The sequence below is a fragment of the Branchiostoma floridae genome, chromosome 14 (assembly GCF_000003815.2).
Source record: "Branchiostoma floridae strain S238N-H82 chromosome 14, Bfl_VNyyK, whole genome shotgun sequence".
NCBI lineage: Eukaryota > Metazoa > Chordata > Leptocardii > Amphioxiformes > Branchiostomatidae > Branchiostoma > Branchiostoma floridae.
Window position 1 is genome coordinate 19,581,846 of NC_049992.1, and position 26,541 is coordinate 19,608,386.

Sequence of the window (26,541 nt, forward strand, 5' to 3'; positions counted from 1 at the left end):
GATTCTACTAGTATAGATTGCGATCGGGGTCTCTCCTAGGCCAAACTCCGATCCAAACTCAAATGATGCTAAGATACAGAAAACAGCAATATTTTATAAACAATGATTTTGATATAAATGCAAACCTACTAACTCATTACCAACTACACTCAAGCCTACATGTGTCACTTCTACAATGTTATCTTCACTCAAGACTACCACAATAGGGTCACTTCTAAACTTTACTCAAGGTACACTATAGTTTATATGGCATCACTTTCATGGTAAATTTCATGTGGGTATGTTATCTGATAAAGTTATTTCAGATAAAGTAGTGGCAAAAATCTATCTATCTATCTATATATATTTATATATATATATATATATATATATATATATATATACTGCATTGTACAGAAACTATACTTGGGGTATGGACACTACTGGGAAACAGAGATTACGGGCTGGGGGTATCAACGCCAATGGGGTACGGGCATTACCAGGGGGTAGGTACGGACACTACAGTACTGAGGGTACAGACACTAATGGAGGTACGGGCACTACTGGAGAGGCGGCCAATACTGGGGGTACGGACACTACTGGGGATGCGGCCAATGCTGGGGATACGGACACTACTGGGGATGCGGCCAATACTGGGGGTACGGACACTACTGGGGATGCGGCCAATACTGGGGGTACGGACACTACTGGGGATGCGGCCAATGCTGGGGATACGGACACAACTGTGGATGCGGTCAATACTGGGGGTACGGACACTACTGGGGATGCGGCCAATGCTGGGGATACGGACACAACTGTGGATGCGGTCAATACTGGGGGTACGGACACTACTGGGGATGCGGCCAATACTGGGGGTACGGGCACTACTGGGGATGCGGCCAATACTGGGGGTACGGACACTACTGGGGATGCGGCCAATACTGGGGGTATGGACACTACTTGGGGTAAGGACACTACTGGCCAAGAAGGCATTGGTACTACTGGGGGTATGGACGCTACTGGAGGTATGAACACTGCTGGGGAGGGGGGAATTGACACTATGGGGGTACGGATACTTAACGACTGAAGTTGATTTTTTAATATTGTTAATAAAATATTGGTGTGATCAATACTGACATCGCTTAGTCTACTTCCTTACATACTGAAATGGCTTCATTAGATTCCTAGCTTCTCAATACATGGACACCAATGTGAATTTGATACTACGTGTGGTTACTGAGATATTGACGAAAGAAAGATTTTCCGTAATAACAGCCTTAATTTGCATATTATATGCCTATTCAGCACAAAATGCTGGTGTGATTATTGCTGAAATGGCTTAATCTGATTCTTTACCCCTCGAAACATGGGGATAGACACTAAAATCAATTTGATACCATGTGTGGTTACTTAGATATTGACGAAAGCAAGATTGTCCGTAATAGCCGCCTTAATTTGCATATTTTATGCGTATTTAGCCAAATTAGTGGTGTGATCATTACTTAAATGGCTTTATCTGATTCTTTACCCCTCAAAACTTTGGGATAGACACCAAAATCAATTTGATACCATGTGTGGGTTACTCAGATATTGACAAAAGCAAGATTTTCTGTAATAACCGCCTTAATTTGCATATTGTATGCATATTTAGACAAAATAGTGGTGTGATCATTACTAAAATGGCTTAATCTGATTATTTACCCCTCAAAACATGGGGATAGACACCAAAATCCATTTGATACCATGTGTGGTTACTGAGATATTGACGAAAACAAGAATTTCCTTAATGGCCGCCTTAATTTGCATGTTGTGCGGATTGCCCAATGATGACAGAGTGGCATCATCCAGATTCTGATAGAGCACACCTCAGAGGTATAGAAACTTCAAAAAAACTTCGTATGGACCGCATTGCAAGGTTATCCAAAATAATGGGGTTTGGCAACCGGACTATCAGAATGAAAAGTCTTTTCTATTCCTGGAAATTCGTACTGTGTTCGAGAAATTCTTACTGCATTCCAGATATTCTTTTGGCCACACTCGGACAGGATTCAAAGTGGCTTTCCGTTTCGGTTCTCCATCGAATGAGATAAGAATGTTTCGAATAATGTTTGAATGCCGCAGGATGCGGTCAGACGGCAGTTAGAATAGTTAGAATACACTTAGATCCACGTTGAATGCCATTCGATTTTTCTCAACTTCGTATGCACCTCGACAGTTATTAACATGTCAAAAACTTTCGGGCCAGCCAAAAGAACGGGCACAAATAGTTGGAATGCAGTAAGAACATCTGGAACACACTACAAATTGTCAAGAATATGTCAGGAATAGACAAGAATCTTCATTCCGACGGCATTCCGGCTGATTCCTGCTCCGGTGTGAATTTGGCTTAAAACGCCGACCGTTTATCCTAGTTGTGTCGAAGATTCCAATGATAATTGCTAATAGTCCTTGGGATTACTTATTGAATTTCAATCAGTTCTAGGACATAAAGTCATTTCTATCCGTCCCAGAACAATCCTTGATTGTCATGAATCCCAATCCCTACTATGGCATTGAGTTTTAATTCACATTTCAATACTTACGGCCGATGCAAGTAAACTTGACCTGTAGATACTTGGATGTGCCAAAGCAAGGCTCTCCAAAAACGTCGTTTGATGCCTGGACAGAGCAAGTACGATGACCTTGACAGGAGCTCCTCACGTTCGATAGACTGGTGGAGCTGTAACAGTTGTCTGTGAGGTGTATACCCCTTGGGCAAATGCCATGGTCTTTACGGCCATACAGTGCGTACTGTACTTGTATCTCCTGACCCAAGTCGCAATCCAGCGTCATTGTCTGACCTTCACAGGCAAGACTTGTACGTTGTGGACCTGTAAACGGAAAGAGTTTGAAAGTTGTGCTTTACCTTTTTTTTTTATATTTGTGTTCATGTGCATCTGTTAGAGTGTGTGTTTTTGTATATGGGAGTTTGTTTGTTTGTGTTTGTTGCCTTCGCCAGAATGGCAGAAAGTTATTGGTTCAGTCAGTGAACAATAAAATACATCGCAGCTACTTCTGTACAGTAGAAGAGGCTGAATTGCGCATTTTATACATTGTACTTCATACATGTGTAAAATCTATGAAAATATACAGTTACAAGAAGTCTAGATCTTATTATAGGAATAAAGCAAAAAGAAACAAAACAACTTGTTATACAATGGTATAAATGAAGAATGTGACGGTGGATTGAGAGACATGGGAGATCTTTTCAGGTACATGTATTTAAAAGGTGAGTAAAATATGGGATTGGGCTGTTTTTATAGCGGTTAGTTTTGGTCAATGGGATGCAAAGTTGGTTTGCACTTTTTAGGTTTCTACCATGGATTTTCGAACTGGTTGGGGGTAGCCAACTTCTAAAGATAGGAGAACTAAGCAGGGATTTGGCAAACTTAAGGCTAAGGTTTTTCCTCCTGTTTTCTAAGGAGGGGAGATATAAATATGCTAGGGCTTCGTCATAACACGTATATTGGAGGCCAAAAGGCTAAGGTACTGCAGCGGAACAATTTTTTGATATGTCGTGTTCTGGACATGCTGTGTTCTTGATTTCTAAGTGTTAAATAGCCCTTGGGGCAGAAAATAATTGCTGTAAGTTTCAGCCTCCCAGTGGCTATTTTTTTGGAACTGCGTTGGTTTGAGCATGTGGTGCGAATTTTTTTTTTTATTTACTTAGAGGTCACCGCAAAACAAGGCTCGTGGAGCCACTCAAGCGTTTTGGGTTACATTACTGAATTGTGAAGAGAGATGTTTGTTTACCCTTAATTTAAACAGTTTCAGGCTGTACCCTGTGGGGAAGCAAGTCCGTGGAAGCTTATTCCATAGCGATGTTGTTCTAGGAAAAAAGCTCTGAGCTTGGAACTTCATCCTGTTAGGTGGATTGTGGAGGAAAAAACAATGATTTGTTTCCGTGGAAGTGGCTAAACGGGTTCTTGCTGTGAAGGTTCGTATTGAAGGCACAAGTGAATGAAGTTCTGCCGAGCATTTACCATGGAAGTACCGATAGAAAAGTGCTAGGCTAGCTACATCACGCCTTTGGGCCAATGGTTGTAGTGTGGCGAATAAGTCGCTGCCAACAATGTTCCTTAACCGTTTTTGTACTCTTTCGAGGCAAGTCAGGGAGTTCTGGGAGGCTCCAGCCCAAATGTGACAACAATATTCCATGTTGGGCCTTATCTGACTCTTATAAAGATAAAGAATAGCAGAGGGGGTAAGATATTTTCTGGTTCGGTACAAAGAGCCCACCATTTTCCCAGCTTCCTTGGCAACGGATTGGATGTAACAATTCCACTTAAGATCAGGTGTAAATTTTAGGCCCAAGAGTCGCTCAAAGCATGGGGCTTCTTTAAGTAGAGTCCCACTCATTTGGACCGGTGGCAGGTTCGGATCGGATCTCTTATGATGGAACGAAAGAAGGTTTGTTTTTGAAGGGTTGAAGGTCACAAGCCACGTTTTGCCCCATTGAACTGTATGATCAAGGTCAGCAGAGAGATTAGCTGCAAGGGAGCGGTCATTACATCTCTTGGATGTGTGGCCAAATACTGAAGTGTCATCAGCATATATGTCGACAAATGATCTGAGTATATGATCAGGCAGATCGTTTATGTAGATTAAAAATAATGTTGGACCGAGGATGGATCCTTGCGGTACTCCAGCATTGATGCTATGACATTCTGATGCTTGACCATTTATAATCGACCTTCAGAGATCTGCAGAACAGGAAGGATTTTATTGTTGCTAGAATCTTGCCGCAGATGCCATAGCTGGCAAGTTTATGCAGTAAACCTCTATGCCATACCTTGTCAAACGCTTTTGATATATCTAAGGCAACTGCTCTGGTCACAAAGCCACCATCAAGGGCGTTACTTATTCGATGGGTTATGACAGTTAGAACATCTGCCGTGGACCTAAAAGATCTAAAACCATACTGTTTGTCGCTCAGGAGATTGTTGTCTTCAAGATGGGTGAGTTCTGCCTTGTTTATGAAGGACTCGAAGAATTAGTAGAGTGTTGTATGTTTGATGCATCTGTAGAGAAAAGTTCAAGTCATGGCATTGGTTCTAGGATTGCAGAAATGCTGCTCTTTTAATACGTTAGTTGTGTCAGTAAACAGTCACTCATTGACTGCAGCTGAGGGCCAGTTTAACTGGTTTAACATCTATGTTGGCGTCCTATCGTGCATATGTTGCCAATGTGTCTGTTGTGTGTGTGTATGTACGTGTGTGTATGTACGTGTGTGTGTGTGTGTGCGTGCGTGCGTGTGCGTGCGTTGCGTGTGTGTGTGTGTGTGTGTGTGTGTGTGTGTGATTTACCTTGGCACGCAAATCCGCCATTTGCATCAGTGGTCGCTCCCATCCGACAGGCCGTACAGCCCACAGACCCCGCTACGCTGGTGAATAATACCGGAGGACAGTCCTTGCACTCCTCCGACCCCGTTTCGTCACTGTATTTTCCGGCAGGACAGTCAACACATGCCGTAGATCCCTCTCTACTACTGTATTTTCCGGCAGGACAGTTCGTGCAACTACTGGACCCTGCTGTGCCGCTGAACTTTCCTTCAGGACATAATGCACATCCCGTGGATCCTTCTATGCCGATATATTTTCCAGCAGGACAGGCCGTACAGCTCGCTGATCCGGTTGTACTGCTGTATTCCCCGGCAGCACAAGCCGTACAATGCGTCGCTCCTCCGGTGCTGCTGAATTTTCCGGCAGGACAGGCCCTGCAGCTCGTTGATCCTGCTGTGCTGCTGTACTCTCCTGCAGGGCAGGCCGTACAACCCGTGGACCCCGCCGTGCTGCTGAATTGTCCGGATGGACAGGCCATGCAAGCCGTAGATCCTACTTCCTTGCTGTACTTTCCAGCAGGGCAGAGGTTACAGCCATTTGCCTCCGATTTATTGTTGTATCTTCCGGCTGGACAGGGCATACAACCGTTTGATCCGGCTGTGCTGCTGTATCTTCCAGCAGGGCAAACCTTGCAACCCGTGGATCCTGCTGTGTCGCTGTATTTACCAGCCGGACAGTCTAGGCATCCAGTGGACCCCCCACCTGTACTGTACTTCCCGGCTGGACACTTTTGACAGGACGCAGCTCCGGGAGTGCTGCTGAACTCTCCTGCTGCACACGGCATGCACATCGTCCTCTTGTCATTGCTGGCCGTCCCCATTGGACAGATGTCCTCCCTCTCGTCCCCGAGTTTACACTCATGACCGATCTGACATAGGCGGCATGTGATGGGCGTGTCTTTTGCTGGAAAATGGCAAAAAGAACCACATCTAAAATAGCACCATTAATATACATAATTCTCTTCGCCAATGGCGATGAGTATGTTTTTGCCGACTTGGGTCTGTATGTAGGTCAACAACATATAAGTCGAGAAATTGTGGATGGAACTTTTTGATTCTTTGTAGGTGTGTAGCGGTTGTCTAAAGGCATGCCTAGTTTGAAAATGGTTTACCTGGCGTTTTCCTACGGTACAGCAGCTAGTTTTGTATTTTTTCGAGGTTTGTTTCAAGAAACATAAGTCAAAATGCAGCTGGGCGATTTCTACGATATTTGGTAGGTGTGTAGCGGTTGTGTAAAGGATTGTCATGTGCGAGAATGGTTTAGCTAGCTTTTACCTATGGTGCTGTAGCTGGCTTTGTATGTAAGTGCGTTTGTCTGTATGCAAGATAACTCAAGATGCTTTTGAAGAATGCTAATGATATTTTTTTGATAGGTAGGGGACACAGAAAGGAAGGTCAAGTTCGATAATGGGCCTCCTGGTGACTTGTTTTGGTACTGCAAGTGAGCGTCAAAGCTTGCGCCTAAATTTTCCAGAAGTGCCAGGTTCATAATTTTTTAGTGGTGGATAGCTGTTGGGACTAGGAGTGAATGGTGTAATTTTGGGCCCCCTAGCAGCTTGTTTGGAACTGCAGTGGGTCTTATTGTTCGTAACTTTTAAGAAGGATAACTCCAGAGGAGATTGTTGGATAGTCTTTGTTTTTGGTATGTAGTTACTTTGGGTGATAATGAACATAATGAGATGCAAATTATATAAATCACTATCTATTTGATATAATTACTTAGGGAAACTTCTATATAGATTAAAAATACACTTGTGACGGAGTCACCCGAAAGAACTTGAATCAGCCCCCAGATGTCTAAAAATAGAGAAAAAGTAGGTCAAGACAGCCGGTCTTGACAAGCATGAAATTCTGATTGACCAGGGATGATACCCGCGGTCATCTTTGGTCACAGTCGAAGGCCCCCTAAAATCAATACTATTCGGCCAGTCTGGAGTCTGGTAGAGTCTGATTTTAACAAAACACTATGAAAGTTGCGCTGGAAAGTATCACAACATTGTACATAATTTCCTTGTCACCAGTTCGCCGAGAAGGTTATGTGTTTGTTTTTTTTGGCATTTGTGGGTTTGTTAGGAACACATGTTCATGCAGTCATTTGCTATTGGGGTACTAGTTACTATTTAGTAATACATGATAAGACGTTAAAGTCCATAATAAAGGCATGATTATTTGGCGAAGAGATGTGTTCGTCGAACTCTAGTTTTTTTATGAATTTGATATAGGCCTTTATGTTATTCGGGATGTTAACCCAATAAACTGACATGCCGTGGACATATTCCCACAGGAATCCATAACAGTTTCAGCACAGAATACTTCAGAAATAACTAACTTTTATCAATGACAATGTATTGGCAACTTCTAACCAACATTTATATTTGGTTTCTATGCCGTTGTATTAACCCAAGACTCAGACTTGTGTTAGGACTACGAATTCTTAGTGACTATTGTTTCAAACAATTCTAATATTTGCATATAAGAATAGGAACAAGTTCTCACCAGGCTGCAGTGTTACATTCCTGTCCTCCACCCATCTCTTCTCTTTGTCCTGCCACACTTTCCAGGTTCCAGTGATGTCCTCGGGTAGATCATGGCTGTCTGCCACTTGAAGCCCTCCCTTAGCTTCATGGATGTCAGGCCCTATCCACCATCGCGGCGTCTCACTAATGAAGTAGATGTACCAGTCCCTTGCTTCATGTTTGTAAACAGGCCGATTGTCTTTATAGAGTGGCTGTTGGCTTTCATTCGTCTGCAGTAGGTACAGACCAATGTGGTATGTCTGGTGTTCACTTGAACCACCGAGAAGAAGGGCGGCTGCAAAAATAGTGAACAATCTGTTAGAAAAAGTAAAGATAAAATGTAACAGTCTTTATCTTTAATTAGGTGTTCTATTTTCTTTCATTACTTTACACGGTACTTTACCAATAAAGGTTTTTTTATCAATTTTTAAGTGTTATAAGACTTCTGTTGTCTGAAGCTGACGCAACGACGTCAAAATTACATCAAATGACGTCATACAATTACGTCATCTGTAGTTTAGGTATCCGCCATCTTGGATTATCAACCTTAAATGTCTTAAGATACATTTTTTCAACATAAAACGCTAAAACCCAATGGAAATGGATTGAAAACGTTCACATGAATGTTTCTGTAAGAAAATACCAAGCAGTGATGAAGTTCGAGTGAAAATAAGCTGGTTATACTTTTCATTTTGATATTGGCGGCCATCTTGGATTTTGAGCAATTACGTCATTTCATTAGCATAATTTATGAATATTTAGTTATAAATGTACAACTAACTAAGATGTGTTAGACATTAAAAATTTATGAAAAGAAGTTTAGTTTAGCAAAAAAATCTGAAAATCCCATTGTTTAAACCAAAATTAGTGATTTTTGTAAAATTTGCCTGTCAGAAACCCGTTGCCATGGCAACACGAAAAATTATAAACCTACTCTTTTTTTTTTAAATTGTTGCCAACAATATTCTAGGAAAAGTCACCAAGTTCGGTTGTTCTAGCCAAGCTGTTCGGGACCTATAAGACGCCAAAGCTCCCCCCCCCCCCAAGTCTGGAAAGGGTTAAGATGTAACTAGATCAGACCTCCGAAAGCTCTCTGTCCGGGTATGCAACCTTCCACACAACTTCCCTCGTGTTGATACTTGCACGTGTCACACTCTTCTGAAGATGTTCCTGAGCAAACCCTCCTTCCTTCGTCACTGACATCTTTACAAAAGCTGCTACATTCTGTCGATACGGAAAATGCATCACTATGTGATATATATCATTCACTTGATGCTTGATAAAAACTTTAACGGACCTTTCAAATAACAATTTCCCATGACGTAGGCGTGATCATATTCTTAATTTACAATTTTTGCCCAATTCATCACCCCCAGCTAAATCATTTTGGAAAACATGTGCTTTCAAGGTAAACATGTCTATGGTCTCATTCCCTATAAGCAATATGACATGGGATCGGATTAAGTTTTAAACGTACTACAGCTGCTTCAACAGGACAAATATTTCAACATACCTTTGCACAAGTTGTTTTCATCATAGTGGGTCAGGGGACAGTCAGTGACACAGTCCACCACGCCGTCGGGGTGTTCCGTCTGCATCCTCTTAATACCTGACAAAAATGACAGTCATAAAATCAATACCATGCTTCGACTTCTTCGGCAGCAAATGTCTACTTGCAACTCACCTATTAAGTTTGGCAACATTGTTGATTATGGCATTCAATATATATATATGTCAGGGTAGAGACTGCCATATGGTAGAATCGGCGATTCTACCGGTAGAGATTGCGATCGGAGTTTCTACCGACAGAGACTCCGATCGCGATCTCTACCGGTAGAATTCTACCAGATCGCAGTCTCTACCCTGACATATATAAATATAGATTGATAGATAGATACTAGATACTTAGATGGATAGATAGATGGATAAACAGAAGAATAAATAGAAGGATAGATATATTTTGATATAGATAGATAGATAGATGTAGTTAGATATAGATAGATAAAGTTAGATATAGATATAGATAGAAATAGATAGATAAGGTAGATATAAAATTTAATAGATATAGATATTAGATAGATTGATATACAAAGATTGATTTACACTCACTCACTCACTCACTCACTCACTCACTCACTCACTCACTCACTCACTCACTCCGGAGAGCTCGCTCGGAATCTCCACATTTACTAGTTTCCTCCACCATTTACAGCTCAATACCAAGAGAATAGTTTATTATTTATATATTTATTCATTTTAAAAACTTCAGTGTGGTCTCTGTAGTTAAATTAAATGGAGTTCTTACAAATGCATTACAAATCAAGATATAACAAACCATTATTAATATAGGATTGAATAAATCTCAAAATGACATTAATACAAGCTGGAAGCATCCTTCAGGATAAATCATACATTGTACAGAATGTGTTTTACTACGTTAGCGGAATCGCAGCCGTTCTCTGGCGGCCCACTGACGTTTTCGGCCCGGTGTTCGTTTAAAAAATGTGTAATCACAATGTGTTAAATTTATAGGAAAGGACGTTATATGCTATGATGTATATGATGTATTCAAACTGATTAAGAAAAAGGGCTATTATGACCAATCAAAGTTGAACAATCCAATTTTGTATATACCTGTGCGTGCGTAAAATGTGTATGTGTGAATACTTTAGAGGTTTGTACTTACATGAGCATATCTGTGTACCATTTTTAGATTCCATGTGCTGCGGACACCGTGTGACACATTCAAAAGCGCCAATGCCCCCTTCTATGTAGGGATAAGGCAGCTTCAGATGTTTACAGGCGATGCAGTCAGTTGGAGAGTTCGATCCGCTTGTACGGCATCCTGCAATCACGGTCAAAAACTTAAGATCGTCTCCTATCATTTCACTACCTGATGTGTTTGCTGTAATATTTGTCTTACTTATTACCGAATTAAAATAGACATAAGTATTAACATAATCAAGAAAGATGGCCTAATACAGAATGCATGGTATCGCACATAGCGTTGACGTGATGGCGATGGTTTACATCGTGATGTTCCCAGTGTGCAGAAAAATATTATTATTGCAAAAATAGATTGCAAAGGTGAATTAACACTCACCTTCACATTCTGGGTGGCATTTCTGTTGACAGACCCCGTTGATCATCTCTGTCCCTTGTCGGCAGATGATGAAGTCCTTCGCCGGACTGTCCAACAGTGACAGTCCCATGACCTTGACGGGAGAATCTCCACTGCCGAAGGAATAGTATCGAAGGGACACCAACTCGTGGAATGTGAAACTCAGCCACACATGTGGTTGTTCCTATCACAGTAGTCAGATGATACAACCATGATTTTAAATTGTCATTATGGACAAACAGTTCTCTTTCACAAAGTGCAAGCTTCTGAAACTTCATAACTAACAATAAACACACCTCATTGTCAGGCGTCTTCCCGTACTGGACGACTGTGGTAGTCTCATCCACATCTTCAGTCACACAGACAAAGTAAGACTGGTACAGGGTGGCCGAACCCAGGCCACCGGCGTTGCCGTTCAGCTGGGTAGTTTGTAGCCGCATTGCCTGAACAGGTATGTACAAACGATAATTCACAATATATATATATATTGCTGCAACATTTTTGAGAGTTCTAAGGTATAGCATATATCTCTATCTCTATCTATATACTTATGGATGGTTAATTGATTGATTGATTGATCGATTGACAGATATTGTGCTGACCTTGTACAATGCGACACCCTCTGGCGAGATCTGTATGTACACCCAAGTCTCATGGTTCTGTGGGATGCTGGCGAACACTACAAAGATGTCGCCTTCTGACGCTGCAGTGAAGTGGATGCACTTTCCTCCATCGGTCGGGTCAAAGCGATGTGCGTTGGACCAATGAATGTTACACGGAACGTCTCCGACTGTATCACTGCGAAAATATAATCATCAGTTTGCTCTTATAGTAAGGTCTTTTTTTGGCACAACCAAGGAGTAAATTACGTCCAACGTTTCGATTTTTATCAGACACCATCATCAGGGTAGAATGATTGGAGACTACTTCTTGCTGCTACTTAAAGCCGATGTAGGTGGCGCTGCAGCAGCAAGAATGCCGTCCCAAGCGTGGCTCAGCTTCTACCCCCCCCCCCCCCCCTCTTCTCTGTTCATGACTAGAACTGATTTTCTGATCCAGACTGCCTCATTCATCCACCGTGTCCGTCTGTTTCCTTTTTGTCGATGACTCTAGCCCCTCCCAGTCTATTACACAGTTGTTTCTGTTGATGTGGTCGGTGACTGCTGATTTGTTTTCTACTTGGTGGATTAAACGGTAGTCTGGATCAGAAATTCAGCTCCAGTCATGAACAGAGACGAGGGGGGATACAAGCTGAGCCACGTTTGGGACAGCATTCTTGGTGCTGCAGCGCCACCTACATCGGCTATAAGTAACAGCAAGAAGTAGTTTCCAGTTATTCTACCCTGATGAATGTGTCTGATAGACATCGAAACATTAGACGTAAGTTAGTCTTTCGTTGTGCCAAAAACAACCTTACTATATAAATAATTGCTAACCGGATGAAGTTATTTACGGATCAGCTTGCCTTAACAACGAATTAATATAAACTCCCTTAATTTCATTTAAGTTCCAAGTACAACATATATTGCCATTCGTTCAAGTACATTTTCCTTTTTTCTCTATGAAACGACCAGATCCAATGTAAGAAGTTATTGGTACTGAGTTTACTTACGATTTCTGACTCAGGTGGTTGAGTAATTTCTTGTACTCAGATCTGGCTACAATGCGACCTTTTATCCATGTCGATAAGTCATGTAGGAATGATTTTGAGGCATTGTAGTCGTCATCCGTTACAGTGAAGACGCCGGTTTCCTCGTCATACGTCATGACAAGGCCCTGAACGCTGAGCTGCAATATATAATCACATTATCTTTAGTGATACAATGTATAAATTTATGTCATCAAGTATACAAAGAGCAAATTGCGAAAATTAAAATACTTCAATGATATCTTCTTTCTTTTAATCAGGTTACTCTCACAACTCCCTTAATTTCTTTCCAGTTCCAAGTACAAACAAATCATACATTTTAGGTCAAGGTCAAGCACATTTTTCAAATATTTTTCTTCGTGACACGATCAGATCCCATGTTCCTAATCTTGTAGAAATGATGTTAGGCATTGTAGTCGCCATCTGTCACATTAAACAGGCCAGTTATGACAAGTCCCTGCACACCAAGCTGCAATGTAAATCACATTTTCTCTTTCAATTAATGACTCAATGTTTGTATTCATGGTGCAAATAGCAAATATGATGATACTTAAATTCTACCTTCTTGAATTGAACGTCGTTGCTTCCTCCGTTGTCATAGCCGTCATACAGATGAGGTATAGCCCCTCTCCTAGTGGAAAACCACAGGTGACGGAAGAACTTCAGTTCCAGGACGTCCTGTGCCTGAAGGATCCCCGGGATGTCGTACGGCATGTCGAAAACGACTGTGAACTCCTTCCCTCCGATCATGTCGTCCCATGAGGGCACGCCGGTGTTGTTTCCCTGAAGGAAGGCTAACATGGCGGTTTCACAACCTGCCTCTCCGGCGGGCAGGAGGAAGTCTGAACTCAGGAGTCGACCCTACAGGTAGAAGTATGTGTTTTTTATAAGCCTTTGGGTAGAGGAATTTGTACATGTGTACATTTTTAAAAATGGCTTATTTGACTTTGACTTGACTTTATTAAGATCCACAATTAGATTGATAAAGTATAATTTTTCCTGCTCAAAACATTTAAACAAGGTAACACCATCTTGATTTTATAGATGGTATCCTCTGGAGACCCCAAAACCCTTGCGCAAAAAATCCAGCAAAACGATACTGCTTAACCACAGGAGTTAACTTTAAGACCCTTCTTGCCCGTGCTTGGTTTGTCTTATGTTCATCTCCAGTAAAACTGCAATTGTCGCCATTCCAATCATGCTTACATTTCAATTCTTGTTTAAATGACAATGGCAATGAAGTATATTGTATATTCATGTCCGCCCCATTGGGGCTAAATGCAGTTAGTTTGATATAAAGGGTAGTAAACGAAAAGTTATACATATACTATAGTTTACATGCTTCTTCTCTCTTCTTAAAACATGTGTACACGAACTTACGGAGATTTTCCAGTATGTCGTGGTCAGATGATGACATAAGATATTTAAACATATCTTCCTTCGTTAGGTGTGCATATTTCTGATCTACATGTGTCGTATTAACGAATGCATTGCACAGATCATTGTACAGTGGACACTCTAGGACAAAGTTTATTTCGTTTTCTACATGCATGTGGTTCTTATCGCAAAATGTACAAAGTCTAGTATAAGGAGGAGTTCGGTTATATCTACCAGCTTCAATTTCCATAGCGTAATCGCAGATCCTTAGTTTGGTCATGGCTCGGCTATTGCTAAAATATGTAATATCCAGGTATTTTTATCTTTCATACAAAGGCTTATGTTTTTTGTAGGTTCTTAGCATATTTCCTTGGTTTTTCTTCGTGCCAGGAGAGTTAAGGTCTGAGTAGAAGTGGAACAACAACGCTGTGGCCCCTCAAACATTGTGCCCCCTTACCCTGGAGGGCAATGACCCTAATTGACGCAGGCGCAGAAGACACAGTATTTTAGCCTATTTTCGACTTTTAGCAGGAAAATGTAAGTACATTTCATATTGGTGAGACAGTGTAGGTTGCAGATGTTCAGATTCGGCAAAAAAACTAGGTTTTGGTCCATCTTTTCGGCCTGTGCTGACCCCTAATTTGAAGTGTTGAGTCCCAAAAATGACGTCATAAAAAAGCAAGATGGCGGCAGGTTTGACCGCCAGGATGGTTGCACTGGTCAGAAAGTTTAAAGATTAGACTTTTGGACACTTGAGATAGCGGGCTGCTGTGAGGGGTGAGTTCTTATGACCTGGAATGTTCACGGATGAGATTATGACACCCTGAACATGCTAACTTTAACATTATCGCCAATGTAGATTTGTATTAGTGGTAACTGCTCTGGAGAGCAGATCCTCTGGCAAGAATGAAATTCTTATTGACCATTGCTATTGTGTAACATGTGCCACAGTTTGTTTTTGGGCAAAAATAAATGCGCGGGCGAATGTCATCCATTATAATAATATTAAGTCATCATAGCCTTATTGTCGCTATTAACAAATGTTCGACAAATAATGGCTATTAGACGTCTGCCTATAGTATTCACCTCCAACAATCTAAACTTTATCGTGACGTTCAACGACTTCAAAAAACGCCATTGACTCCGTCGACCGTGGGAAACACATGGCCATATTCTGCGCGTCCATAGACTGCCAGGAAAATTGGTGACAGAAACGTCAGCGATATATTTACAGACGTGGGCCTAGGTCAATACTTTAGACTGAGATACCAAACCCAAAACCCTGGCAGACGTGCTGCAGGGTGACACGTTTGTGCCTTTCTTGTTCATATTCCCACTCGACTGTGCACACAAATGTGCAATCGAAGGTAAGGAAAAGCTATTCACGTTACCTATCATAAAAAGAAAAAAAAAGTCGCCGAGTACCAGCAAAAACGGTGACGGAACTTGAATTGGCGGGCAACTTATTGGATCTCTAACACAGTGTGAAAAAAGACCCTTCGCTCTTCTTCATGAAGATGAGCGACATTGCCAAAAATAAAGGATCGGCCTACAGTTGAATGCACAGAAGACCAAGGCTATAGCTTTCAACTCAACGACAAAAGCATTGGTACTCCTGATGGCACACGGCTAGACGTAGTCCTGGACTTCAGGCATAGGCTGTAGGCCACGGAGTGTTTGTCTTTGGGCGAATGTTGTAAGCGGATCGAAATGACACAGGGTGAAAAAAATCGGCGACAGCCGGAAAGCTGGTGCTAGAAGCAGGGGCTGAAATGCGGTGCACAATAAAAACGGGTGAGAGAAAACATAAAAGTTCGACCTAGGTTCACATAAGTATCCGTTTTCTGATACTTTGACTCAATTTATTATTGCCCGGTTCGCACCTTCTTTCTATGATTTTAAGTACAGAAGCAATTTTTCTATGGGGGGTTGTCGAACATTAATGCCCGCAGGTAGAACATCCACGTAATCAAGCTTGTGTGACCTGAGTAATATTTGTCTTACCTCTTCTAGGTAAACCGTCACAGCACGCTCAAGTGACATCCTTTTCTTGCTCATGCTTTCCTCAAAATCTTTACGGTCGGCGAAGTTGCAATAACGAATCTCAGAGACTGTCACTGTTGCGCTATTATTGGTGTTTGTAGTATTCAGTATCAGTTCGTGTTGACTACCCTCGTTGCTCTTTGTTGTAGTCTGTACGTAGTACCGTCTGCCCGTTTCCTTTTCTGTCTTCAGATGTCTACAGAGAAGAGAGGGAAGAGGAATACCCTGTTGTCGAAGTTAAACCTCTTCATTTAGCTTACCAAAGATGTTTTAAAACATTTGCAATAAACCTATAGAACTAAGGTTGCGGTAATACTTCATTGTTTTTGGCGACGCCTCAGGGGTTAGCCTAATAATATAGTTTGCGACCGTTTGACGTTTCGCAGGCATGTCAGGAATTTTTCTACAGGCATGAGTAGTTGCATCATCCCTGAAGAGGGGAGTAACTCAGGAGTAGGTTGACGGATCTTCATGATATTTGGAATGTAGATAGCTTCAGAGATGCCTTACATAATCACATGCTAACCATGCAAATCAAGGGGTTATTTGCATAATTGATGATTACAGTTTATAAGTACAATGCATTTCATATTAGATTGCTCACAATATCTTTGTGTCCTCCCAAGTTAGACCCTCTTGGCTGTAAGTAACAGCTTCCAGGCCTCCAGTAGGCACCCTAGGGGGTGGGCTAATGAGTTTATCACACTTCAGCTGGCTATAGGGGAAGATCTTCTTCTTTTCAAACACTCAATTTTTTCACTTCAGAATAGGATATAATCATGCACTTAGTCCATTTTGTAGGGCATCAATAAGCTGAGGTTACGTTCCCTTCAAAACTGCAAGAAATCTTGCAAATATTACGTTTTTCAAAAACTCTGGTGCAACTGTCATCAGACACCCCACTGTGCAGTCAGGCACACAGGACACTGATAAGCCAGATGTGGGCGTGTTTCCCTAGGAAGCATGGAGGTCCATGTAGGACGATCACAGTTTGTAGACATCATCTGACATGTTTGTTTGATGCACTGATGTTGCAACTTCTCTCACTGAGCCTTGATATTCAATGCTAAAGGGTAGACGTAGCTTACTATTTAAAGAAATGGCAGGAAAATCTACTTTTTGTATGTCCAAATATTACGTAGCATAGCTTTAAGGATATATCCGATTGGCAACAATTCCCCACAGCAATTCGTCCGCAGGTGCGCAATGCGACATCCTTTTGAAAGGGAAAAACTAGGGCACGGGTTGACGGATCATCATAATTTTTTGATATGAAGATAATTTCGGAGATGCCTTCAAACAATAAGCGTTATTAATGGAAACCAGGGACTAATTTGGATAATTAATGAACGCATTTTTTAAGTCACAGTATTACTACTGTATGTAACTAGGAAAGAGAGAAAGATCGATAGACATAAATTATGCAAATTGTTACCTAATTTTCATAATTAATGAGAACTTGTTATTATAGTTTTCAATGACAAAATTTCCATTCTTGCGAAATTTGGTAGCAACATGTACGTTAAGTTGCGTATGGTCTCATTTAGATAATTTATAAGAAAATGCCACAATCGCTTTCTTTGCTAAGACTTTTATACCTTGAACACATTGGTATTGAGGTAGAGAAGATCAACTGATATCTTTTATGCAAATGAGGACCTCATTTGTATAATCAATGAGAAACATTTATGGTAGGTCACTCGTCATAAGAGATCACATTTCTTGTTAACAGCAATGCCCTACAAACATCCATCGCGTAAAACAGTCTTCATACAGACAGCTAGGCGAAAGGATAGAGCACAAATACAACCTACCTACAACAACAATCATTAATACTTATAAACAATAAAACGGTCACCATGGCAATAGTTATTATTGCCACACTTATTGAATTTGTGGTCAGGCTGTTGTAACTTACGTTTTACCAAGGCAGCCATAGTCCACTTCTCCTGCAGGAAAGAGCGAATCAAAGGGGACGTTCAGTACATCGGTAACACGTCTCAACACAAAGGAGAAGGGTTTTGGGTAGTCTTTGATAGACTCTAACCAGTCCTTCAGCTCCGTTGTTAAGGATGTCGTGTACATCTCCGTGATGGCCGCGGCAATCTGCTGGTCTCCGCCTTGTACCACCAACATCTCGTTGCTGTACTCTTGTGATGATCTAAAATATATTTAATGAGAACAGAGCATTGAGGCATCTTAACTAGATTCAAACACGACCCGCTTTGACTATTTCTTATATTAGCGTATGTACACATGTAACAGCATGGAAGATTGGACGTCCCTAAACCTGCTCAAAGAGGAAAATGTAGCAAGATACCATCCTAGAGATTGTGACATTGAGACTCATGACCTCCCTGTGTCTTAAACAAAATGGAGGCAAGCTATTTGTAAGTATGTGCTCGTGAGATTTTAAATAAGTTGATTAAAATTAGGTAAAGATCTTTGGTAATACGAAAATCTAAGATAATAGTTGACCATGGGATGAGGCGATTGAGCCTCAAATATGATTTTTTAGCCATATATGGTGCGACCAAGGCCGTCAAAGGCCGTCAACGTATTTTCACAAGGTCACGTGACACAGTATATACAGTATTTAAAAATACTGTGTCACGTGACCTTGTAACCACTGTCAGATCTCGAGACACTTAGAGTTGAAAAAGAATGGCGGCTGCAAGAAATTAAGCCTCTCATGCTGCCATTATTTAATGGTGAGTACCAGTTTCATTACTTTAATCTAAATATCCTTGCCTTTCGAATCATTCTTTGCATCGCTATATTTTTTCCTTGATTAAATATGCTGATTTAAAGTGACTAAATGAATAGCACATACAAATGTTATAACATATCTAGATTGCATTCAGACCAACATACATTTTCTCCTCCTGTCTATTGTTCGTCTGAGACTCTGAACCGGAAGCTGCCTGTCCCGTGGCTTGTTTTGACTCAGACTTCGTCTCGTGCTCATGCCACCAGCTGCTGGACTTGGTTTGTGACGCCTGAGCTGAGAAGGTGCTCATGGTCATCTTCCAGTCAGCTTCAGCTCTAGTGGCGAATTCAGACATCGACAGGTCCTTTGTAGCTTGTTTCGTTTTGATGATCTTCAGCTGGCCTCCAAATTTGGCTGACTTGATGTAGTGTGTTCCCCAGCGGAGGTAGAAATTTTCTGAGGTTAGGGGATAAATACCTTTTATTTCCAGATTAACAACAAGCATGCAAATTGCTGCATTGAAATATTATAATCATTTTTATGTCTTTTATACATCCAAATAAATGGTGGATTTTGGGGTTGCACTTTAGTTTTTATAGAAGAAATGGGATTAAGCAAAGTTTTGACTAGTCCTTTTATACTCAAGAAGTGGGCTCTTAGGTATCCGCAAGAATTTGGCCTTAAGACCTGAAAATTGACCGATTTTTTTAGTTCGTATATCTTTTGATAGGGGTTGTACTAGCAAGCACCATGGAGGTATTAGCTCCATAGCCAACTAAGATTTTTTCTGATAGTGACGTGAACCAATTGTATGCATTCAAAGTGCGTGGAGCTAGCTCTACGAAGCTTGTTTGTGTTAACCAGGGCGGCTCCATAGCGGACTAAGATTTTCCCTGATGGTGAAATGAACCAATTGTATGCATTCAAAGTGCGAAGACCTGGCTCTACGGATATTGTTTATTGCTTACTAGATTAGCGAATTATTAATGTCTCTGGAACGTGACGTGAAACGTGCCTATGTATTGAAAGTGCGTGGAGCTGACTCCATTGAGCTGGTAGGTTGGGCGCAGTGTTGTACTAATGCCTCCATGGGAGCTGGCTCCATGGAGGTATTAGTACAACCCCTTCTCATTTCTTTGGGTCGGAGTAAACCTTTGGGTTATAGCCATTGTGATGGCTTGTACTAAAACAGATATATGGCCATTTGATGGTCTCTCTTCCTTCTTTGAGTATGTCGCGAATTTATGCCATTCGTTTTTGGCGATAAGTTAAAAACAATATATCATTGTATCTAAAGCAGACAAACACATTTTTATCGATAAAATGTTTACTTACGGAAGATAATTTCTGCTCCAGGAGAGAAATAGGATTTTGGCAGTGAGATGAAATCTCGCAGGAAACCCACATTCAGCTGGTCTGGCGTCACGTCGTCCATGAAGATCTCATATCTACGTTTATAACACAAAATAAATATTGGAATTATTTCTCTAACCTTCAATGGAATATCTTGTTAAAGCAAAATGTTGTTATAAACCCTCGATTTCAAATTAAAGATAAGTAACGTTATAGTTAGGATAATTAGAATAAAACCATGCCCATAGTCTGATGGTAATAATGAAACATTAAAGAAAAGACTATTTAATGTTTCCTCATATATCAATGGGTGGACAAAATTCTCCGTGAAGTTATCATGGTGATTTGCTTGGTGCGGCTAAGATGGTGGTACATGTACTTCTTTTGAGAAGCGACATGGCAAAGTCAAGCCAAAGAATTTTGATAGTGCAAGGACCCAGATAAAAGAAGCGAGTACAAAGTCTCCCTTGGCACTAAATTTCATTGTAGCTATTGTTCATATATAATGTGAATAAGCTCCTTACAAAATACCGCATGAATGGAATCCATGACATTTACCACTACAACAACTTGGTTTATTTCCATCGCACCAACGTTACAATACAATTACAATCTAAGATATGAGTGGACATCTCGCAGCCGTAGGCTGAATTGCATGTAAGCCACTATATTAAAACAATTTGCTCCATCAATAAATACATTAAAAAGGTTAAGACAATAGATTCTAATATAAATATACATGTAATACAATATGAACAAAGACCGGCTATTTAAGCACATGTTCGTTCAAGAGATGGGTTAGGTATGGTATTGGGCTTGTTTTGAAGCGCTTCGTGCGCACTGGCATGTAGTCAAGCTTATTTCCATTTCTTGTCTCCCTACCACTAACATCACCTCTTGACTGTGGTAGCCAGTCCCTGTAGAGGTCCGAGGTGAGGACATTCCTGGCGAATTTTACACAAAGCTCGACCCTGCGTTCCTCCAGTGTTTGCAGTTGGAGAACTTCACACGCTAAAGCGTAGGTAGAAAACTTCCTGCCCAGGATTATCCTGGTAGCCCGTCGCTGGATGCGTTCGATCTGATCACGTTGCTTTATTGTCAAGCCCGGATGCCAGAGTGGCGCGGCGTACTCCAGCACAGGGCGGATGTAACATGTATATACCGTTACGAGGTCTTCGGTTGGTAAGTCGAATTGACGTAGTCTGCATAGAATGTGCAGCCTCTGGTTTCCCTTCTTGTTTGTTTCTGTGACGTGAGTGTCCCACCTCAAGTCGTCTTGAAATGTAACTCCAAGACACTTGGCTACTTTGACAACTGTTAACTGGTGGCCGTTAATGTTGAGAACTGGAGGTGGTGGTGGGATGCGGGAAAAACAGATTACCATGGCTTTGCATTTGCCCGGATTGAGCTTCATGCTGTTGTCCTCAGTCCAACCTGAAAGATGGTCCAGATCGTCCTGTATGTTGGGTGGTTGGGACAGCAGTCGGGACTCAACAAGGTTGAGATCGTCTACAAATGCCCAAGACGGAGAAGCTACAATGCTGGGTAGTTCGTTAACATGGGCTATGAAGACAATTTGACCGAGCTTTGTGCCTTGAGCCAAGCCACACGTAAGACGCTTTGTGTGGGACAACGCCCCCCGGTATCTCGTTCTCTGAGTCCGCCCTTCATGGAAGCTGGCGATCCACGGAATTACTTCTGGCCGAACACCGATCTCAAGTAGATGCCTCATTGCCACTGTGTGGTCAACAAGGTCAAACGCCTTGCTGAAGTCAGTTAAAACCCATGTGCTGCAGGTCCCCTGCTTATCCGCGGTTCTGTACAGTTGATTTGCCAGATTAACTAGGCAATGAGTGGTTGAACGACCCTTCAAACATCCAAACTGGCTAGTTCATATAGATCTGTTTATGTCCTGTAGAACCCAGGAAACGATGAAGTCCTCACAAACCTTCGCGAGGAGTGAGGTCAGGGAAACGGGTCGGAGTTGATCTATACTGGGTGGGCGGGTCTTGGGCAGAGGTACTACGACCGCTTCTTTCCACTGCTGTGGTACTACTCCCTCACGCAGCGAAGTGTTGAAGATGTCAGTAAGGGGTGTAGATATTTCGTAGGCAAACGCTCGTATCAACTTGCCCGTTATTCCATCTGGGCCCGGCGAAATTGAGGAAAATTACTGCAAAATTACACTATATATATATATATATATTTATATATATATTTTTTCTCAAGAATATGATTGCATTTTTATTTGCGTGATTGATATCTAACGATACTTCTCTCTTTTCCAGTTACCAACACTTGGGGAACTTTTCTCATCAACTATGCAAGAAATTTCTTGATTTGAATAATTGTCTCTCATTGATGTTTCTATTTCTGTCCAGGTTTAAAACAATTAGTTATCTTGAATAAAATAGATGTTTATTACCTGAATATGTTCATCTCCAACATAGCTCTCATAAACTATTAGTAAGCAAAATATTTTTTTGATTTGCATAATTTGTATCTGATTGCTATTTCCATTTCTGTCCAATTTTAAAATATTTAGTTGTCTTGAATAAAACAGATGTTCATTACCTGAAAATGTCCATCTCCAACATAGCCATGAATGTCTGTGTTTGTTGCTCGCTCAGCTGGGCACGTGCACTGGAGGCCGCAGTGAATCCTGATGATTGGCTAGATGTGCCACTCTGACTGGATTTTCCCCCTCCTACGGAGAACAGAAATCCAAATGGTCCGCCCCCTGCTCCATGTCCAGACGCCTTGTTGATTTCCTCCTGGAACATCGCCTTAGCAGACGTAACGGCTGATTTTTCCGCCAGGTACTGCCGGTACTCTTCTGTTGAGCTGAAGGTGTAGGACTCCACTTTGGTGTCATAGATGCCTTGTATGGTCATGGTGTCAGGAACCTCGTTCTCGCCATATCTGCTCAAGTACAAAAGAAGGTAGAGCTAGGGATTTTGCATGTCGATTGCTAATAGAACGTTGTTGTGGAGTGAGTCGAAATTATTGGATTCAAGACAACGGTTACGATGGACAATTCATGGTGATCTTAAACACTTATTTACACTAAATACTCTTTTTCTTCCAGAATAGTTTGCACCAACCAATCACTGGTTATGGTTATAGAATTCATGTCGGCATAACAGTTCAGGTATTTTACCCAGAACCTAGAGGTATTGAGTTCTAGTCTCCAAGCTGGCTACCGACGTTGTACAATAGCAAAGACACTTAATCCGAGTTTGTTTACTTTACTCAGGGAAACTGAGTTGGGCGGCACGTTGGCGGTGTCTCTGTCCTAAATTTGGCTTGTGTTTTCCTTGACTTGATATTGGAAATGATATACAAAACATGCAAGTATGACTAAAAGAATCGGCATATTTTTACATTAACCCTGTTCAGACCGGGCTTTTTTGGTCATCCCTGGACCGGGGGGAGGGGGGGGGCTTTTGAGGCCCTCCACTTCTAAGTCCTCTAACTCATAAAAGACGTGCCAAGGCCAGGACATGATATCGACATAATATCTGACGACTATTTGACGTTTGACGTTACGTTGACGTAGGATGAGGTAATTATGACGTCATCAATTTGATTATATTGGCCGCACCCATGCTTCAAGTTATACTACACCATGCTTCCAGTTAGCCGCACCCATGCTTCAAGTTATACTACAAAAATGTAACAACAAGTGCAGACAACAAAATAATAATGTTCATTACGACATGTATTGCCAATAGCAACATCGATGACGTCATAATGACGTCATAAAATGACGTCATGCACATTTAAGATACGAGATAGGCTACGCCATATTAAAACCACCACCTTCAATTTTTAAAACTTTTTTTTTTGCAACAAATAATCACAAAGGGTAATGGAAATAGACTAATTTCATTCATTTAGATGATTTTTGATGAAAAAATACCAGGTAGTTACAAATTTTAAGGGATAATTAGCTTGTTATTCTTGATCTGGCCATACGGTCCGCCATCTTGGATTTTGGGCTGATTACATCATCAAATTAGCATAATTTATGCATATATGATTATGAAAGATATGCTAAAAAACATAAGATTTTATTTATGTTACAAAATAGCAGTAATATAGCAAATAGACGTGAAAAATAGAGTGTTAGAACCAAAAATTGTGATTTTTGGCAAAACTGCCTGTCAGCAAACGGTTGCCATGGCAACACGAAAAAATGGAAAATTTGTCAAACTTCATAAAATTGTTACCAACTATATTTTAGAAAAACTCACCAAATTTGGTGGCTATAGCGTAAGGCGTTCTGGCGTTATAGGACATCGAAGTTGGCGCGGGCTTCAAAAGCCCCCCCCCCCCACCCCGTCTGAATAGGGTTAAGCACCGGTCACAAAGCGCGTACGATTTCTTGCGATGACATATTCCGCACAATAGTAAAGCAAAATCAGCCATCGCAACGCATCTGATGATGTTCAAAATTTTTCCAACGTCGCACGATTTTTTACTTGTGTCTCTTCTGAATAGCGGCCTGACCGCTTTTGCTTCTTTAACCAACAAATTGTGGGCATAGCTGTTGAATACCTTCCTATAATATCTTTAACTGTAAAAATAAATTAAAAGAGACCTTAACAACATGAGTATTACAAGCAAAAGTTCAAATCAAGCACGAGTACTGGTATGGTTATCTCGGCCGGCTTGCCGGCTCTACGAGTCAGGCTTTTTCGAATATCGTATCATGATACGCTATCAAGAAAAATGCCATCATACAAAAATCATATCATAAGCATTATATCATATATATTTCCGACTCATAGACCTTTCTTTATGTTCGAGTTGTTCCCATGGTTATTACGATTATGGTAAACTGACCCGAGACTGACGAGTGATGAGATTTGATCTAATTATGAACTCACGTGCATGTAGTGATCAATTGTCAACTGTCTGCATCGCCTGTGCGTGATAGGCAGGCTCTTCTACGGACGAGCTGTTCTCTGGTTGCTACTGTTAACAGTTGCGACTGATATAGTTTCCCTTTTCGTCAACATCGACAATATCAGGGAAAACGGAAACTATCACAACATGCTAAAAATTTATGAATCTTTAACCCCATCAGTAGAAAAACATGGCCTTAATAAAGTCTGGTATGGGGGCAATAAAATCGCACGACGATGGAGAAACTTTGAACATTGTTAAAAAGCCATTTCAGCTCTAGTTTTCGCCATAGGACGCTCCCCGATTTACTATGATTTACTGCGATTGACGCAGGTACGCTCTTATGACTTCATCGTACGATGCGCTTCGCGCTTTGTGACCACGGCTTTATATATTTAAACTATTAATTTCTTCCGATTCTCCCCCTACTTACGACACACTGCGCTCATAATGTGCATCGCAAGGAATCGCAAAGAATCGTACGCTCTTTGTGACCGGGGCTTTAACTTACAATTTAACAGAAAAGAGTCCAGGAGTTTTCTGATTCAAGCTTGGCTAAACAATTACCAGGAAGGATATAAAAATACAACTAGACTCAGAAGTCCTCACACCTTCATGAAAAGATGGCCTCAATATTTACATAATATAAATACAGTGATGTCTGTTTGAACCTTTGTTTATTCATCATCAACTACCTAGACGTGTCCAGGTATAAAGTTCCAATAATTTTTCATTAATCATTTTGCCATTATTGTATTAATCAGGCAAATAAGCTCATTTGCATGTTAAGTATCTGTTTGTGTTCCTCCTGTCATGAATTTCATGTGTTACATTTATCGAAGTACAGTTGTAAAAAACAATGGAAATATACAATTTCCTTTTTATGTATCCTAAAAAGGTCATCAGAATATGCATACCAGTGTGTAAATCTTTGCCTAAACTACATACGTGCCTAAAATAATGGAATTTTGTCGTTCCTTTCTTCAGTTGTTGTCTTTGAAACATTTTGACAAAAATGCCAAAGTAGTGACAGAATTAAACGTTAAGGGGCTCAACATACTTACCTTGTCTTGACGACGAAGGCCATCTGCCACAACATTTTTAAGACCAATTTTCAATTTTTGGGACAAGAGATACATTTTAAAAACGGCTATGATAGAATATTCTTAGTAATATTGCATATGTCATCTTATTTGGCACAATTTTTACTTCATTTTGTTTATTTTTGTCCTAAAATCATGAAAATACGAATTTTTTTTTATTTCTTGAGGTATTCTGTTAAAATTATTTGAGTAAAAATGCAACTGCTATTAGTGCCGTCCAAACATATGTCACTTCTTTCCGAGCACAAGAAATATCTAACATTCAACTATCATGACCATAGCTAGTTTTGAACACGAAATATCAATACCAGAAGTTTTAATGCAGTACCAAGGACAGTCGCTAGAGAGCTAAAAATCTAATAATTTCTAGTTTTTATCATACCGTAGTGACACCCCAAGC

At 40.9% G+C, this 26,541-nt stretch overlaps 1 protein-coding gene across 1 annotated transcript in view; it reads right to left on the minus strand.

The window, feature by feature from the left end:
• LOC118430216 overlaps window positions 1-26,137 on the minus strand; it is a 27,950-nt gene extending 1,813 nt beyond the window's left edge. The window contains exons 1-18 of the mRNA XM_035840925.1: window positions 26,103-26,137; window positions 22,702-23,049; window positions 21,030-21,944; window positions 20,110-20,222; window positions 18,939-19,230; window positions 17,983-18,225; window positions 16,026-16,260; window positions 13,206-13,505; window positions 12,609-12,784; window positions 11,599-11,794; window positions 11,293-11,439; window positions 10,979-11,180; window positions 10,562-10,720; window positions 9,389-9,484; window positions 8,956-9,099; window positions 7,856-8,170; window positions 5,325-6,263; window positions 2,562-2,849 (exon numbers count right to left, since the gene is read on the minus strand). Coding sequence (XP_035696818.1) covers window positions 2,562-2,849; window positions 5,325-6,263; window positions 7,856-8,170; window positions 8,956-9,099; window positions 9,389-9,484; window positions 10,562-10,720; window positions 10,979-11,180; window positions 11,293-11,439; window positions 11,599-11,794; window positions 12,609-12,784; window positions 13,206-13,505; window positions 16,026-16,260; window positions 17,983-18,225; window positions 18,939-19,230; window positions 20,110-20,222; window positions 21,030-21,944; window positions 22,702-23,049; window positions 26,103-26,137 — 5,143 coding nt within the window. The remainder of the gene's footprint in view (window positions 1-2,561; window positions 2,850-5,324; window positions 6,264-7,855; window positions 8,171-8,955; window positions 9,100-9,388; window positions 9,485-10,561; window positions 10,721-10,978; window positions 11,181-11,292; window positions 11,440-11,598; window positions 11,795-12,608; window positions 12,785-13,205; window positions 13,506-16,025; window positions 16,261-17,982; window positions 18,226-18,938; window positions 19,231-20,109; window positions 20,223-21,029; window positions 21,945-22,701; window positions 23,050-26,102) is intronic.
• Window positions 26,138-26,541: the final 404 nt, after the last annotated feature.